This window comes from Rhipicephalus microplus, chromosome 5 (assembly GCF_043290135.1).
Source record: "Rhipicephalus microplus isolate Deutch F79 chromosome 5, USDA_Rmic, whole genome shotgun sequence".
In the NCBI taxonomy this organism is placed as follows: domain Eukaryota; kingdom Metazoa; phylum Arthropoda; class Arachnida; order Ixodida; family Ixodidae; genus Rhipicephalus; species Rhipicephalus microplus.
Window position 1 is genome coordinate 15,794,066 of NC_134704.1, and position 17,445 is coordinate 15,811,510.

Here is a 17,445-nt window from a genome sequence, read left to right on the forward strand (position 1 = left end):
AGCGACTTCCTCGTTGACACAGGCGCGCTTCGCCGGACTGCGTCGATCCGCCACTGCGGCGTGCCGTTCGTCTGCCCAACACGGAGAACCTGTGCGTCCAAAGCGCGAACCCTCGCAGGCCCGCTTCTCTGGCTCAGTTTCGCTTTTTTCTGTTAAGCTTTCTTTCTTTCCACTTAACTTGCATTTAAGGACATGGCGCGGTGACAAGGTGCGACTTTCAACGAAGTCTTTCAACGTAAACGAGGTGATTGTTCACATCTCTTTAACTTGGTAACTGTGCAGGCAGAGAACATCGGCAGCGATGGCTCCTTCGATTGCCTCAAGAGGGATTGTCAAAAGAAAAGTTCAAAAGAAAAAAACGAATTGAAATGCAATCAGTTGGCGGATGCTTTCTTCCTTCCCGCAAATCGCCGTCGGTGCGACAGTTTTTAGAAGCATCGCGGAGACCCTGGAAGTTTAATTCGAAGCACAAATATGTCGATTGGTGTTAAGGGTTGGCAGAAACAGGGCGACATTCGGAATGTCTTGACCGTTTCATTTCCAAGTAAACACAATGTTAGAGCAACGTTATAGGAGCAAACGCGCACTTGGCTGTTCTTTTTTTTTTCTCGAAGTAGACGTGTACTCACGCGAATGATACGTGTATTATAAGTTTCGCTGCATTATGTGCCCCATGGGGCGACCCCTGTTGGGAAGTGCGTGTTACCACTTCCAGAAGAGCCGGACGGCTAGGCTTCATTTTTCTTTTTATTTTTTTAGCTATAGACTGAATACACATACTGAAATGGCATGCACCAATCCTTCCTCGTCACTCTTGGCAGCCCTGTTGATCTCGATGTTGATCAGGCCACACCTTGTATCCCAATTCACTTCTAGTGCAGGTAACCTACCAGTGACTTTCTATGCGAACCGACAGTTTGGATAACTCGGGCGTGATTTTCTGAGCTGTGGTTCATGAGGTAAGTCGGCTGCAGTTTCAGCGTCGAAGTCTATTCATTGATTTTTTTTTCTACCCCATAGTCAGTACCAGTCAGTAATATTGTTATCAGCATTGTTAGTATTAGCGAATTCCTTCAGTGCTTCAAATGCTCTAGTAATAGTATAGCTATGATAAAAAATTATTTCGTTCCTTTCCCCGTTTTCTCGCAAAATCATACGCAGGCTCGTTTATAAGGGCACGTTTGTGAAACAAGACAACGCCCACCGAACTTACTAGGGAAAAAGTGAAGAAGGGAAAAGGGAAAAAGTGAAGAAAACAGAAATGTACACCAAAGTGCATTATTGCATGTACAGTATGAGTCTCCATCTGTTCTTGACTCTATATGCTGAGGTTTCATGGTCCTCGTGCAGAGTTCAAACTACTATACTTTACTTAGTGTGGGAACATGGTTTCAGGGCATGCAAAGCATCTTCCATAACGCATTGTAGGGGATCTCAATAATAATCGTAGATTATTCGCTAAGTGTCGCGGTATGAAAAGCAATTGACCTGGCATAGCCGGCCATAAGAGATGAGGCACGGACCGATCCTGTCGTGACCTTTGCCCGGCGAAGGTCGATCCATAATCGAGATGGATCGACGTCGCCTCGCCAACTCGGCCGGTGTAGCAGCCTCGCGCCGAGCCTCCGCCGCTTAATATCTCTTTATTTTGCGTGAAAAATGGCGCAGTGTATGCATATACTGCAGACACGTGCTGACTATTAACGTCCGCTGGTTTGACGATACGGAGGCTGATTTCGCCGGCCTCCTCTTGTGCATGCACCTATTCTACATCGTGCAGTTCATACAACGAAGCGTTATATGTTATCCGTGTGCTCCACGACACGCTTTTTTCCTGTTGGCGATAGATAACGTGTTGACACAGGCTTCCCTTGAGTAAAGAAAGCTTTCTCCGTCGAATGTAAATGTTTTTCTGTATATCGATTGTGCATGTTTAAACGCGGCGTTTCTGGAAGCTGTGTGTATGTAATTTTCGTCCGCCGGTTAACACTTAGTTAGCCCTTTTTCTTCGTCTTTTTTTTTTTGGGGGGGGGGGGGGGGCTTTTCACGAAATTCTAACTGTTGTGCACAGTACTGCAGTCATTATACCTATACAGTAGTCGCATTAGAAACGAGCTGTAGCACGATGTCCCCGGTCAAGAAAGCTCCGAGGCCGCACGGCCGTCTCATCGCCTAATTAATTAGAGTACTAGACTTTGCCGCAATTACTGGCGCGTCATCATCATCCTAGTTAGGTATGTCGTCAAACGAAGGCCTCTATCAGAGGTCACCATCCGCCCATTTCTAACGGGAGCCGATGCCATGTTGTCTTCAAACTTGTCAATTTCATCGCACCGCCTGAGACGCCGCCATCCTAGAGTGTATATATGCTTGTCTTTCTTTGGCTCCCATTCAGTTAATCTGATAGACCGCCAGCTGCTTCATCTATAGCAACGCGTGACTTGCAAAACGCCATCTTTTTGTTCCTCTCCCAATTGGAAGGTGCACGTGAAAGTCGATGACCAACGAGGCTCGCATTTTAGTGTCTTCTTGTTTGTAAATGATGTCCATTATTAAATCGAAAGCCTTATAGATGCCTCATCGCGGAAAGTGACCATCGGCGTCGGCAGCGCCAGCACGAGTGATGCTAAAAAGTCATCCTCACTCGATGACGTCGCCGTATGACGTCACAGATTGTCACAGTTTGCGACGTCATCATAACGTTACTAAGACGTCAGACGATGACTTCATCACTGGCATCACCGTTTAGTCAAAGGGGGGCCGATCGCGGAGGCAGTGAAAAGCCACGTGACGGGCAGAAAGCTTGCAGTGCCTCCGATCACGGAGTCAGTGGAAAAGCACGCTAGGCCCAGAAATATTTCGGAGGCGGGAGAGGAAGGATCAATGCATGGACTGAGAAGAAAAAAAACAGGGATTTTTCTTTTGAGTATACTTGGGCTATTGCTCGAGGGACACTGAGTTTCCGCCGGCCTCTTCGGCTAAGCACGATTGCCTTCTATCTACATTTACACGTGGACAGTCTGAAGATTTTTTTTTTCTACCTAATTCACTTGCGACTCTTGGCATGGTATTACTCCGTCAAGCCGTACAGATGGAGAGCGTTAATTTGTCAGTGAAACTTCGCTTGCGCGAATGCTCTCCAAGATCAGCCGCGGCGACTGGAAAAGAGAAGATGAGTACGAGAGGGAAGGGGGGGGGGGTGATGGAGAGAGATGTGACCGCATCGGGGTGCCTGCTTCCTCGCCGGACACCCGGTGCTCTACAGCTTCTGCCGGAATGACGCGCAAGCTGTGTTGCTCCTCCAAGGGCGCGGGCTAATTTATATTGATCGTTGCGGTCGTCGGCGCGCGGCAGCTGCTGCTTTCTCCAAGAGAGTGGCGCTCGCCGTATTAACTGCCGACTCTGCTTTCGTGTAGATGGCGCCTCCTGCGTCACACGAGGGCAAGGGAGGAAGGCGTATGTGTTTTCTCCTTCCAAAGCTGTGGGTCTAGTTGACATCCCCGAGCTGGCAAGTAAGCGAGGCTTGAATGAGACCAATAGCTCGGGGCTATAAGTCTTTTGTGCTCATGCGCGGTTGTCTGTAGTGTTCCAGGCCGTCGTCTACACCGTGTCTCGTGGGAACATTACCGTGCTTGCGGAAGGGGATAAATAACGAAGTGGCGCCCATTCATTCTTTGGGTGAAGATTGTTGGCAAGCTTAACTCTGTCACAGTAGAATGGAAAGTTAGGCTAGTTGGAATGCCTGCATGAAGCACACTTGTTGCTTTTAGATGGTTGAATGCCGGGAAGGAAGGGGGTTAAAAGGTACTCGAAACGCACTCGAAACTTTTCGCAGCGACAATGAGAACTCTGCAATTTTGTTCCCTCTGTACCTCTGTACAGCTCTTTCGTGAGGCGCAGCACACGCGCATAATCTCTCAGTGATATTTTTTTTCGGACTTTATTTTGTATTTGGGCACGAAGTGAAGATGAACGTAGCTCTGTGTCTCGCAAGTCAACCGAGTTTCTTCAATTTTTTTTTATTTCCTGGCAGCTGCTCTGGTTGAGTAAGCCTTATTTGTAGCGTAAAACGAATCATTTCGACATTTAAGGCGAGCTGAAGTAGAAGAGTGCCAGGTTTGATACCCCGTAATACGGAATGAAGAACTATTTGAAAGAAGGCGAGAGTGCATGGGCAGCGTTATGCAATCGGTCGCAGAAACGGCGCTCTTTAAAAGCTGCACTCGTCCGCCGTGGTGGAACTGCGTGTGGTTTTAAGGTGCTCGGCCGCTGACCTGAAGGTCCCGGGTTCGATTCCGGCCGCGGCGGGCGCATTTAAGTGGAGGCGAAATTTTAGAGGCCCGTGTATATTGTGCGATGTCAGTGCACGTAAGAGAACACTAGATGGTCGAAATTTCTGGAGCCGTTCAGTACGGCGTCTCTCAATAATCATATCGTGGATTGGGGACATAAAGCCCGAGATATTATTAATAAAAGCTGCTCTAGCGCCCGAATAGATGCACATGTGTGCCAGTGATGATTGTCGCCGTGTTTCAAGAATGTTTGTCGCTTATAATTTTCTGGATTCTATTAGGTTTTGTGCACACCGTAGATAGATGCGCTTTATGCATCCTGTTGAGGGATTGCATCGAGCATGTGCTCCCTCTTTGTTGTTTTTCAAATCCACGACGTTCGCTATTCTGTCGGCTACACCATGCGGCATTTAGGAACGCTAATTATTGGCATTCAAGTATTCCGAACTGTGCATAATGCAGCTTCACCTTGTTTTCATCTTCAGCTTCCCTTACGATAATGCAGCTTAACTTTGTTTTCATCTTCAGCTCTTACGACATTGAGCGTTGATGGATTCTGGCTGTCGAAGTGAGGGGGCAAAGCGGGCGCGGCGTTAGTGGGGATCCCGACACGCCTAAGTTGCTTGCCAAAAGAAGGCCTCCGTCTATCGGTCGATAGCCAGCAGCGGGCGTCTGGCGCGACCGTGAAAAGCTGCTGGAAGATGCCTGCGCCAGCCTCATACGAACGCAGGAATGCCGCTTATAGCTAGCAAGCTTAAACCAAGGTGCTCAGGACTTGTACTCCTGAAAGAAGCATGTTCATCGGAAGAAACGAAAGCTGGGCAAATCTGTACCGATTGATACTGCGGGCACGCGCACACTCATCAAACGTATACACGGAAGGTATATATATACCTATAGGGCAGCTTCGCATAGTGGTGTCAAACCTAATGGGCTACCTTCCTTGATTCTGTGCGGTTTCCTTTCTTTCCTTCTTTTCTTTGTTTTTATTCTTCTCTCTTTTCTCTCTCTCTCTCTCTCTCTCTCTGTGTATTCCAAATAATTTTCGCCTTGCTATTTATTCCGCTTTCTCTCTCTCTATCTTATTTTTCTGTCGCTTGCTTTCTGTTTTTTTTTTCTATTTTTATACGTTGTTTTGCCTGCCTTACGCCGAGCGACAACAGCGGTACAGTGCAACAGCGTGCGACTGTCCGGGCCCCTGAAGTATGCTCTCCGCACTTAATAATCAAGGCGTTCGAAGAACTAGAGGAAGAACACTTCTAATAAGAGCGTGCTCTCAATGTGGTATGCAGATGATTATATGCTATGCGTGCTTTCGCCTGCCTTACGCCGAGGGTGCCTCTAAAGCCGTGCCTCTAAAGTGCGCCGCGCCTAAAATTGGGGCACGTATACTGCAGTATATAGCATTGCGATTTTTGCTTTTACTGCGAAAACCCTTTTTTTTACAGTGGTGAAACTAACGAACCTTCAGTGTTGGTAGCTGATTGATTGATGTGTGGGGTTTAACATCGCCCAAAACCACCATATATGATGATTACAGACACCGTAGTGCACCCAAATCTGAGCACATGGGCCCTATACAGCATTTTCGCCTCCATTGAAAAAGCGGCTGCCGCAGCCTGAATTCGATCCCTCGACCTCCGGGTTCAGTGTTGTTAAAAGACGGCAGAAAAAACTTCAGCAGACCTGCGGGCTTTTCATCATTCCCGCTCTGCATTGAACCGCTTGCAAAGCAACGGGTGGGTCTGCTTGGTGCACGCTCATGTTGAAGGTGGGAGTTGGTATAGTTTCACTGATTGTTCTTTCATCGTTCTTTCATTCATTGTTTCTTCATTCGTTGGACGGGAACGCGTTACTTACGCTTCGTCGCGTTCTCGGTAGAGGTGAGAGCTTCCAACTTGTGTTTAAATCTACTAATCCATTCCTCGTCTATTCTTAATCTGCTTTTTTTTTTTCGCTTTGCCGCACTCTCAAAAGGTCTGCAGAGCACATCGCCACCCGTTTTTTTTTTTTTCACCATTTTTCAGAACTGCTGAAGAATCGAGTGCCGCAGATTTCTCCATTTATATTCATAGAAAATTCTGAAACTGGTAGCAACCAGCAAGCAGGAAGAGCGGCCTCGATCAGTCTGCCGGTGGGGGTTCCACATTGCGCTGCGTATAAAAAGAAAAAAATTATATGAAGGAAGGCATGAAATGAGCATGGGAAACGTTTCGCAAACACGAAAGCGCACCGGCAATGTTTCCTTTGAGAGTGTTAGCATTTATATGGTGACTCATTTAATCTGTGGTGCATTTCTATGGTGACTTATCAATCTGTCACATGACACTGCTACGTGTGTTTTTTATTTTTATGCATTCTGGTGTCACTCGCAAGGACTGTATAAGCTACGCTTGGTGCAGAGGTGTGGCAGCTTGGGCCAGTTGGTATGACTTCATGATAGTTATAGCGCGAGAGCAGAACGAACACACAGAGACAAGAAGGACACGAGCGCTCGTGTCCTTCTTGTGTGAGTGTGTGTTTGTTCTGTTATAGCGCTATAACTATCATTATTGGTGTAGAGACCGAGCACCATTCTTTGAGGAACACGACCTCGGGACAATACGCTATGAAAATATAAATATATAAAAAAAAAGGGGGGGGGGGGGGGGCTCGCATGGCCATTCATGTATTCGTTTAAGTTGGCTGGAAGGTGAAAGACATTTTTTCCCTCTCTCTCTCTTTTGTCAGTTGCATTGATAACCCACATTTTTTTTTTCAAGTGCGCCCATTGATACATAAGCGCATACTTGAAGTTTCAACGATGCTGCGTTGTGCTGGCTCTTTCCAATAAGATACGAGACATCTTCAGATACTCCGCTTTGAACCGCAGTTTTGAGGCAACATGCCGGATGTTCTGACCGTGGCGCTACAATTAAATTCAACGGTGCGTGTCGCTTCAGAACTCTGCGACAAGTAATTAATGTCGCAGAAACTTTTACGTATACAGTGGTCGCTTAGAAAGAACAGGATATCCCACCAGCTTCGCGCACCCGTCTCAAGCGCACACTTCGAATCACCGAAATGGCTCGCTGTGTAGATTGTGTGCTCGCGCGCCTTGGAATCGTAGTGTAGTATGTAGGACCTAAATCCTTCGTAGCCGAGCGACGACTTCAACGACAGCTTTCCGTTTGCGAGAACTATTTTAGATGCGGAAGCATCTTATACTCGCGCCTTGTAGTGCGCCGTCCGCGCCGTCCGCACCGCTTCTCGAACATTCGACAGCTGACGCGCGCGCATGCGCCGTCGCGCCGTCGCCCACTCTTCCACCATCTGTGCATCCCTTCCTCCTCTACACACCGCGCGCGCTTCACTCCTCCACCATTTGTGCATTCTTCCTCCTCTACACACCGCGTTCGACATCTACAATTCTCCTGATTCTCCAGTGGACGCGCATGTGGCGTCGCGCTTCGAGAACATTCAACAGCTGACAGTGCATGCGCCGTAGTGCTGTATATATACTCAAGGGCGGCGCTCGCCCGCTCAGTTGCCGCTCGTCGGTTGGTTTGTACGGCGCGTCGACGTCCAAGGTCGCGGTGAAATGAACTCCAACGAATCCACAAACACAATGATCAACGTCCCTTCGACCAGCGCCGCCCTTTCGCATACGTGTGTACGTGTTCACTCATTTAACACCCCCTCCTACAACCACGTTAACCAATTTAGCCATCGACCCAAGTAAGTCGCAATTTAACACCCCATTTCACAACCACGTTAACCAATTTAGCCATCGACCCAAGTAAGTCGCACTTTAACACCCCGTTAACCAATTATATGGTCCGCATCCTCCTCAGTGTTCCCCCGAGGGAAGCTGCGGGCAATTTTTTTCCATAAATGCGTTCGCTGTTGGCACGAACCGCTCTGGCTCTCGAGCTATGCTTGACGTACGGACAGAGACGTCAGTCGGCCAGAGAAGAAAAAGCAAAGTCTTGACTGGCGGCGCTGTTCTCGCGAATATCTGCGTTCATCGCGCTGGGCGCGGGTGAAGTCGCTCTGTCCTCCTTCACTTGGTCCGCATCGTTTCGAGCATCTCGTCGGCTGCGCCGTTGGCGAGGAGCGGAAGCTCGCGCTCGGCTCTTCATATCGGTCGCAGAGGAAAAGGGAGCGCAGGGAGCTCGGCTGGCGTTCTGAAGCGGGGCGGCAGGCAGCGATTCGCTCCCGAGAGTTGTTCTTGCCCGCTGCAGGCGCGTGCTTTTTTTTTTTTTCCCCTCGGCGAAATCCCATTGTGACGAGTGTCTTCCCGAGAGGAGGCAACGAGAAAGGAAGCGTCTCGAAGGAGCACGGCGCGCCTGCCGCCCTGCAGAGTGGCTTCTTTTCATTAGCGAGCGAGGATGGTTTGTGCCAGCTTCTCCGATGCTCACTCTTGTTCTTTTCGAGTGAGCACACGACAGCCGCCCAGAACATCTCCTTATGCTCAGCTTTAATAAGCAGCAACAGCACGAGCCCAGCAGAGCGAGGCAAAGATTGACGAAAGAGAGTAGAACACGGGTCGGCAGCGAGACATTCGTGGTGCCGCTGTCGTCTCTTCGTCTCAGCAGGGGAGGTCCTTTCCGTCTTCCGATGCGGCCGCGACTGGGAAATTTAATTTGGAGCTGCCGCCGCAGGAGGAGCGCGCTTTTGAGGCCGGACACGCCGCCAGGGTGGTGCCGGCGTGTACTCTCAGCCGCGCGCGCGCTCTTTCCGTTATCTCTGCGCTGATCTCGAAATCTCTCCGGACCTCGCCGCTACAGTTTCCTTCGGAGGAGTTCCGCTTTGTCATTGTCCGTGATTCGCCTTAACGACTAGCTGCGCGCTTGTCTTTCCCTTCTCTCGCATTCTCGTTCCTCGTTGCGTCGCCTTCACGACGCGTTCTCTTTAGTTTGTCGACAAGGGATGTTGCAGACTGAGCAGTGCCGTATCGGTCCTTCATCTTCTTCCTAATAGTAATCCTTTGTGATGTAATTTTGCCTGCATCCCATCTCACCCGTTTAGACGCGCTTTACCAATAAGTACGTCTGCTTGCAGCCAGTCCATGTTTTATGTGTCACGCCGATCTATGCCTTTGGTGCGACCAAGGTAGCAGTGCCGCGTGCAAAAGTAAATTAATTTGACAATAATAATGAGTGGCATTTTTTGAGGGACTTTAAATAAGGTTTTTCGTGCCGTAGCGTAACACTTAGGTGCTCATATTTTATTTTTGTGAAATCTCTCGACAAGTATAACACGTCGGTGTGACCTCTTCTTGCTAAAAAACAGCCAACCTGTGCATAACTTTTTTTCTTTTTTTGCAGTATACGTTCTCGTGGTTTTTCATTTCGTCTGTCCAGTCTTTTCTCGACTTGACACGACTCTGCGATGGCACTTAATTAGTGTAGCGTCTCTCGCTCGTTCCCCGCGTCCTCAAGAAGCGCTTGAGAGGCGTCGCAGCGCAAAATGCAGAGCGAGAATTGTCGCCCGTACCTAATTATATTGTCCTTTCCGACGTTCATCGGAGTTTTTTTCTTGTTCTCTTACCGTGCCTCGCACTTCGCTAAGGGCAGTTCATTTTTTATTACGCGTCTCTCTTATCTCTCATTGCAGGCTTCCAGAGAGAAGCTGTAGGAAAACGAAAGCTAATAACACGTGCCCACACAGCTGCACGGGACTTCCGCGCCATCTGCTGCGCGTTATTCGCGATTCGTGGCGCAGAACCGCCTTACGTGAGTGCCTTCCGCGGCATCATCCTCTTCACCGTTCTCTGCGGGGTACTATACGGGAGACAATGGGCGTATCTCTGCGCTCTTCTCGCTCCTGGACTTATAGAAAATGCGCGCACCGCCGTCGTTCCGTTTTATGGCATCTTCGTGCGCCTCTTAGAGCCGTACTCTGAGGTTTTAATTTTGCACCGTCTCTTCTTGAGGTGGGAAAGGAGAAGTGTGCATCTCAATTCATCGCATTTGCTTCTCTGCGATGTTGTGCAGGCTTACTCCTCTCTTTCCTGTGGATTGTGCTAAAAACTTGCATCGGGCGTTGTCACGTTTTCGGTGCTACCCTGTGTACTGTAGGGCGTCAGGGCTATATACTCGAGCTGTTCTCGCAGCTTTTACCTGCCCTCGTCGTCACATGTTTTTATTGCGGAATAAAATTTCAGTTTTCAGTTTCAGAATAGAGCGTCTGTACACGTCGCTTTCCAGGTATATACGCACAAGTTCGCATTTCACGATCGCCTTTTCTCCCGCCGTTCTTGTATAGCCCTCTCGTCGAAGAAAATTTCGACCACGAGTGCATCGTTTGTTGCCGTTGCGTGACGACCGCGAGGGTTCGCTGGTGTCGCTGTGTGTGCACGCTTGCGCAGCGGCTCAAGCACACGCTCCCGGAACGCACCAAACCAACACCACCTAGGTGGTGTTGACCAAACCCGTTGGAGTCGTATTTCAGGGCCGCCTGTATAGCTCTCAACTGAAAACGTGAATCGCCCCTGCTGCTCGGAGAAAAGCGAATGTCGATCGGAATCATAGCTCTATACTTGCTTAGTCGTAAAGAGAATAAGAAGGGGTGTGTGCTGACTTGTACGATCTAACAGTATAGCTTTTGTAAATGCTTCGAATATTGCATGAATCCCCCTTCCCCTGCTCGCTTTTTTGCCCTTCTCTCTCTGCTCTTTAGGTATTACGCGACTCCCACATGCCATAAAAGTCATTTCTGGCGGTCGGCGTTCTTTAGCCGTCGACTAGGCAGTTACAGCATGGTTTCCTCTTGATGTCGTTTTCCTCGCAAACACAAATAAATCAAATAGATAGCAGGATGGCAACCATATTCAGCGAATTTGTTAGTGTCAAATATACTTTCTTCCTCCTCTTTCACCGGCTTTTTTTTTTCATACCTATTCCCAACTTCGAAAAAAAAAAAACACTGCTTATGCATTCACCTATAAGATTACGACTTGAAGGGGGAAAGTCTTCATCGTTTTCTTTTCAGTCTTCGAAAACTTTCTACGCCTAACGGGGTTTTTCATTTCCTCCCTTATCAGACCACTTTCGACCAAGCTACGGTGCTATGTCATGAAGCCATCGCGTGACTTCCCGCCATGATGACGCCACTAAATTTTACGTCGCCATCACGAGATAATTGTTTATTGCGTCACTCGTCCCCGACGCCGCCCACGGTAAAATTTCGAGTTCGATGAGGCATTTTACGGCTTTCGCCTTAAAAATAAATAGGCGCCAGTCACTCGCGCATTTTAGTTAACAGTTCTAAAGGTTCATTAACTTTCCCGCCTTGTTGGCGGCGGCCAGGATTACAGCGTGCACAGGAAGGCGTGATGCTGCCCGTCATATTCCCTCTGTCTGTGCTGTTTCAGACTGTCTGTTTCAGCCGAACCACGCCACGGGTCATTGCTCGCTCGCACACATTCTTTCTTCCCAAGCGTGCCGCTTGTTGGTTGAAAATTCTGCATTGCTCTCCTGTTGTTCTTTTCACCTTCAATTCATTGTACCTCTTCCGCATCCGTTCCCTCATACTGCATCCACTCTTATATTGAGTTCACTTCCACGAAAATCGAATGCGTGATTGAATTTTAAAAAAAATAAAATGAAAGAGGAACAACAACCACTTTGTGTTTCTGGAATATAAATGTACGTTGCCGGGTTTTTATAGCTTGCCGAGCGCGTTCCGTTGTTCACATGGTTTGCGTGCATGCAAACGAACGCCTGTTACGTGTTCGCGGCTGAAACGAACGCGTTTATCTATTATTCAGAGTAGCTGCGCTTAATTTCTCTTCCTTGGTCGTTTAGATGCCTCCTTTTCCTTCCTGTGCCTTTATACTTTTTTATTGCAGGCGTGCCGCTTTCAGTATTGCCACGGCTGGCTGGAAATTCGGTATACGGCGAAAAATCGCTTACATGTGTGGTCCAAAACTCTGTCGGAGAAAATGTGCTTTTGCTGTTGCTCCTCCGAAAGCGCACGTGTGTATCGGTTTTGGCTTTAAAGAGATGGATTCTTGAACAGGGAGTGTGGATGGAGACATAGGCGTGCGCAATGGGAGGGGGTGGGGTGGGGGGTGTTGCCTACTTCAACGATAATTTGTGTGTTGGGAAGGCATCGTTGAGCTGCATTATAATGGCTATAAGAAGGTTTGGGTTGTGATGGGTAGAGTCGAGTATACGCTGCTATCGTGCCTCGATGAATGGATCATTGCTTCATCAGTAGCCATCTCTTCAAGGCGAGTATTTCAAGCGTTGACGATTTATTTGTTTTACGAGAGCAAATGCAGGGTCCACATGTCATAGCCAATGGCGAGACAGTCTAATAATTGTTATCGCGTGGTTTTACGTGCCAAAACCGTGAAAGGAATACGAGGCACGCCGCAGTGGAAAACTGTTTCCATACTAAACGAGGCCGCCGGGGGCCGGGAATCGAACCCGCGGCCTGACAGGATGGTCGCCTGCAGCATTCTGACACCGCACGAATGACTGCCTATTCGGCAGCTGGCCAACATCATCGGCGACCACTGCGCCGCACTGTTTCAGAGCCGCCCGTCGGTCGGACCGGATGCGGCATCGAATATCGCGACGCGACGTGGGCGACTGCGTTCCTTCGTCGAGCCGGCCTCGTTCGTTTGCCGTTTCGTTTTGTTGCGCTGTCGTCCGCAATGTTAGTGAACCACTGAGTTCAAGGATCCCAGCTGTGTAATGCAAGCTACAACAGTCGGGGGCGTTGGCGCATAGAATGGCTCGCTTCGTTCGTCAAAAAGGGGGTGTGACTCCGTGCGAGCTGAGGCTGGTTTTGTGCTGAGGACCCCTTCTGGTCGGCCACTCGCTTCTCTCGGTAATTGTACATGCTGCATGTGTGCCGCTTTTGTTGCGCATATCTAAACAGACGAATGACCGCATTTCTGTCAGCGTTCGGCGTTTATATTGTGAACCAACTATAGCATCCGAGAGCGTCACTCGAGAATCAAAAACATGGCGGAGATCGGCTGTCCGTGTGAATCGTGTACGCGTTCGGTTTTATTCTTCGCGGTGAACGCGCACCATCTCAACAAAACTATTCTTCATTGTACGTCAGGGCTCAACTTTACTGCGCTTTTGTGCCTACGTGCGAGTTATTTGTGCCCACGGTTTTGTCGATTACTTTCGTCTCTGTCAGCACTATCGCTTGCAGCACGCCTGTTCAAAGTCGACGTCTCGCATTGTGCATTCCGCTCCCTCGGTGGCATGGTTGTCGGCAGGCTATTTTTTTTTTTTTGGGGGGGGGGGGGGGGGGAGTGCAAACTAGTGTTACATCGCGTCAGGGATGCGGATACCGCCGGTGTAGCTTGGGTGACGGCAAGTGCCGATGAGGTTTGAGGGGCGGCAAGTGCCCCTTTCGCACCTCCCCTGCCGACGCCGCTGCATGCTCGGCGGTTCTGTATCCTTAGCATCAGGATCGAGCAAATGCATGCGGTGCACGAAGCGCCGAGAGAGATCCTACATGTGGACTATCCTGGCGCCGCGCCGACGTGACGTCGCCTACTTTCTCTAGCGCTCGCTCGCTGTGTCCATGTGCCCCTTCTCGGAAATAGCTGCAAATGCGCCCCTCCACATATCAATGAAAAGAATACAATTACGGACGCAATCAGCAACTTCACCAAGTATACGCAACGAGCTTTACTTCAGCGGAATCCGTATGTCGCATCTTGTCTATAATATAAGTTACTCGTAAGAATATGACCGTGTCGCCGCGGCTTATTGTAGCAGTCGTGTCTCATAATTATGAATCAATGATTGATTGATCGATTGATTGATCGATTGATTGATTGATTGATATGTGGGGTTTAACGTCCCAAAACCACCATATGGTTATGAGAGACGCCGTAGTGGAGGGGGCTTTGGAAATTTTGACCACCTGGGGTTCTTTACATCGTTTTACTTTATGCTGGACAATTTCTTTATTTAAGCTGCTAAAGTTACGAGCAAAATACTACCTCTGTCCGTATCGCCCAAATGTTCGTTTTCGTGACCTGAGTTTCGCTGTCTAGTTTTTGTAAAGCTGTCTTCTCTTTACGATAGTGAACACTGCGGTGGTGCATAACATTCAGGGGCCTCATCGTCGGTCATTTTTGAACACTGCGGCGGTGCGTAACATCAGGGGCCTCATCGCCGGCCATATTTCTAAAATTCTATATGGGTTTATTTTTATGACATTTTTTTAGTCTTGTGGTCGTTCTTGAAAATGGGGTGGCTTTATATCGCTGCGGCGTAATTGAAAGTTATGGGATATGCACAACAATTAAACTTTATGGCTGCCTCCAGATGCACAGGCATTTTATGCGTTCGTGTTTGCATGCCTGCATTTAGAAACTTGGACACTTCAGCTTTAGCACGGAAAAAAATGTAGCCGGTCATTAAGCGTTTCCGCGAGATTGCGTCAACCATTTTGTGTTGTTCCATGGACCTGTACACCCTGCTGAAAAAGCGAATAAAGCATGTTTATGGCTCACTGGGGCAAAATGGCAACATTTGCGTGTGTGTGTCTTTTTTCTCTAGTTTTCTTTGTGCGAGTGCACTAAACTGCAGTGTACCAGTTTCCATTTTAATGTCTGTTGTAATTATAGACGCATTTCTATTTTTTGTGAATAATTTTTTTTTCACTGTAAGACAAAACAGTTATTTGTTTGATGTAGAATTGTTAGTTTGAATGCTTATTCAATTTTGCCAATTAGAGGTTCTGAATTCCAAAATGCTCACTTCTGTTCTGGAACACTGTGACTAATCTGTGTGTGGCAGTTATGTATATGCACTCGTTATTATGCATGCAAAGAAAACGGGGCTGTTATGTGTGATGTGTTAGACGTTGTGATATGTTAATATGATTTATATGCAGCATGAGCAACATTGCGGTGCTTTTTTCATTGTTATACAACGCCTGTTGCTGTTTCATGTCTTCTTTTTTTTTCTGCTTGCTTTTCATACTTATGGAAGTGTATCTCGAGTCATACATGTATGAATGCATATAGTGCTCCTTTTTTTTTTTGTTGTGCAGGAATTGCAGCGTGAGATAGATACCCAAAGAGACCTGCACCTGACTATCAACGAACGCAGTTCTCATGTGCTGCAATCTATGAACAGGCCTGATGAGGCTCACCACCTCCACAGGAAGCTCGATGAAATGAACAGCCGATGGAATAATTTAAGAATGAGGACTGTATCGCTGCGGTAAGCTATTGTCCCGTGCCTTGAAGGTTCTTTCTCACATTTAAATTGTGGATAAACTATTGTCATCCATTCCTACCTCTAAACATTTCTACTTCTAAGGCAGCCCTGTGCAGTAAGCCTCACTATATTTTCCTACTTTATTTTTCTGCAAAGTTGGCATCAACATTTTTTAACAGGATAAGCTTTTAATGGATTTTGAAATGTTACCTTAAATGGTGCATAAGTAATACAGATGACATTCTTCGTGACCCTCACATAAGTGTTGTTAGTGACCAGATAGTTTATCTTGAATCTTCTCATCATTTATGGGCTAAATTAATTCACTCGTTAGATTAAATATACTTTAGTAGACTAAGCACACTCTGGCAATGTATTGTGTTGATGCTTCATGGAAACAGCTAATCAACCTAGAGAATTTTTAAGGCCACTGTTTTACATTCCGTTGGACCTTTTTTTTTTTTTGCTCTTACGGATGTCACATATCATTTGCACTGCAAATATATTCTGACCAGTGTATCTGAATTTTTGTTGTTTCAGAAACCGTCTTGAAAGCAATGCTGAACACTGGAACCAGTTGCTGTTATCGCTACGTGAGCTGACTGAATGGGTGATCAAAAAAGAGACAGAGCTGTCAGCGCAGCCAGCCATTGGCGGAGATGTAGCCACCATCATGAAGCAACAGGAGGACCATCGAGCTTTTAGGAGAGCTGTGGATGACAAGCGACCAATCATTGAGAGCAGCTTACTTGCTGGCCGTCAATACATCGCAAGAGAGCCTCCCCTGTCGGACACAAGCGATTCTGAAGGTGAGCATGTCTTTGAATAAATTACAGAAACTGTGGCATTACTGTAGAAAGAAAATAAAACTCGCAAAGTCCATAATTTGTTTACGTAAGTGTACTCGAAGATCGATTTCTCAATCTCTTCTCAGTCGATTTATTGATAATCTCCTATTCCCCTCTAGAAGCTTTTTGCACTTCATTTAGTTTTGCACTGCCTCTGTAATAAGCTCACTTTGGCCTAGCAACAATTCATGTGATGACGTCAGGATTACGTCATCATGTGATGATTTTCTGCATCACTGGTGTTGACCACACAGATGGTCAGTTTTTGCGTTTTATGAGGCATCTAAAGTATCCACCTTTAAAAAGTTCATCAAAAGGCGTTTGAGCTCTATTAGGGTATCACAACTAAAGAAACCTAAGTGGCGTATAAGTATTTGCTTTCTTCGTGTCCAGATTGACACTCATTAAATGTGGAAATTCTTAAAAATCTGGCTTGTTTCAAGAATTGTATTTGAAAGCTCCTGCATTGATTTTAAAGGCACCTTGTTGGGAATTGTTTTAAAGTTTGTATAACATGGTTTCCTAGATGCGATACCATTTGATTGTAGTAATGACAACTAACAGGAAATTACACCAGGGAAAGTATAGGGGCATTATGAGATGTAATTGTACTGTAAATTTAAAGAAAGAAAAGTGGACCAAAAGATAACCAGCTGTTGGCAGGGACATAACCTGCGACCTTCGAATAACGCGTCCGGTGCTATACCTTCAAGGTTAACTGGAGTGCGCAAATAAAGACAATGACACGGAAAAGATGGGACTGGGACGAGCACAAGCGCAGAATTATGGCAACAGGTGGCGCTGGTTGACACTCCCATGTGTAAGACACACACATACCCCATAAAGTGGACGGGCGGATAGCCGCCATAGTAGCTCAGTTGGTAGAGCATCAGACACGTTAGGTGATGGTCGCAGGTTCAGTCCTGGCTCATGACAAGTTATCTTTTTGTCCGCTTTTGTTTCTTCAAATATATAGCAGAGATACATCTTATAACATCCCCTATAATTTCTCTGGTGTTATTGTCTGTTAGTTCTCATTAATATTGTGCCTAACAAAGGAAACAAGCCCTTAGCTTTACACTTTTCTTCATTTGATTGTAGGTCACTCTTCTTTGC

The 17,445-nt window shown here is 47.3% G+C and overlaps 1 protein-coding gene across 9 annotated transcripts in view; it reads left to right on the forward strand.

Moving 5' to 3' along the window:
• Dys (Dystrophin) overlaps window positions 1–17,445 on the forward strand; it is a 462,180-nt gene that overhangs the window by 422,747 nt on the left and 21,988 nt on the right. For all 9 annotated transcript variants that reach the window (XM_075894910.1, XM_075894913.1, XM_075894908.1 and 6 more), the window contains 2 exons: window positions 15,312–15,484; window positions 16,022–16,290. In XM_075894910.1, the coding sequence (XP_075751025.1) occupies window positions 15,312–15,484; window positions 16,022–16,290 (442 nt within the window). The remainder of the gene's footprint in view (window positions 1–15,311; window positions 15,485–16,021; window positions 16,291–17,445) is intronic.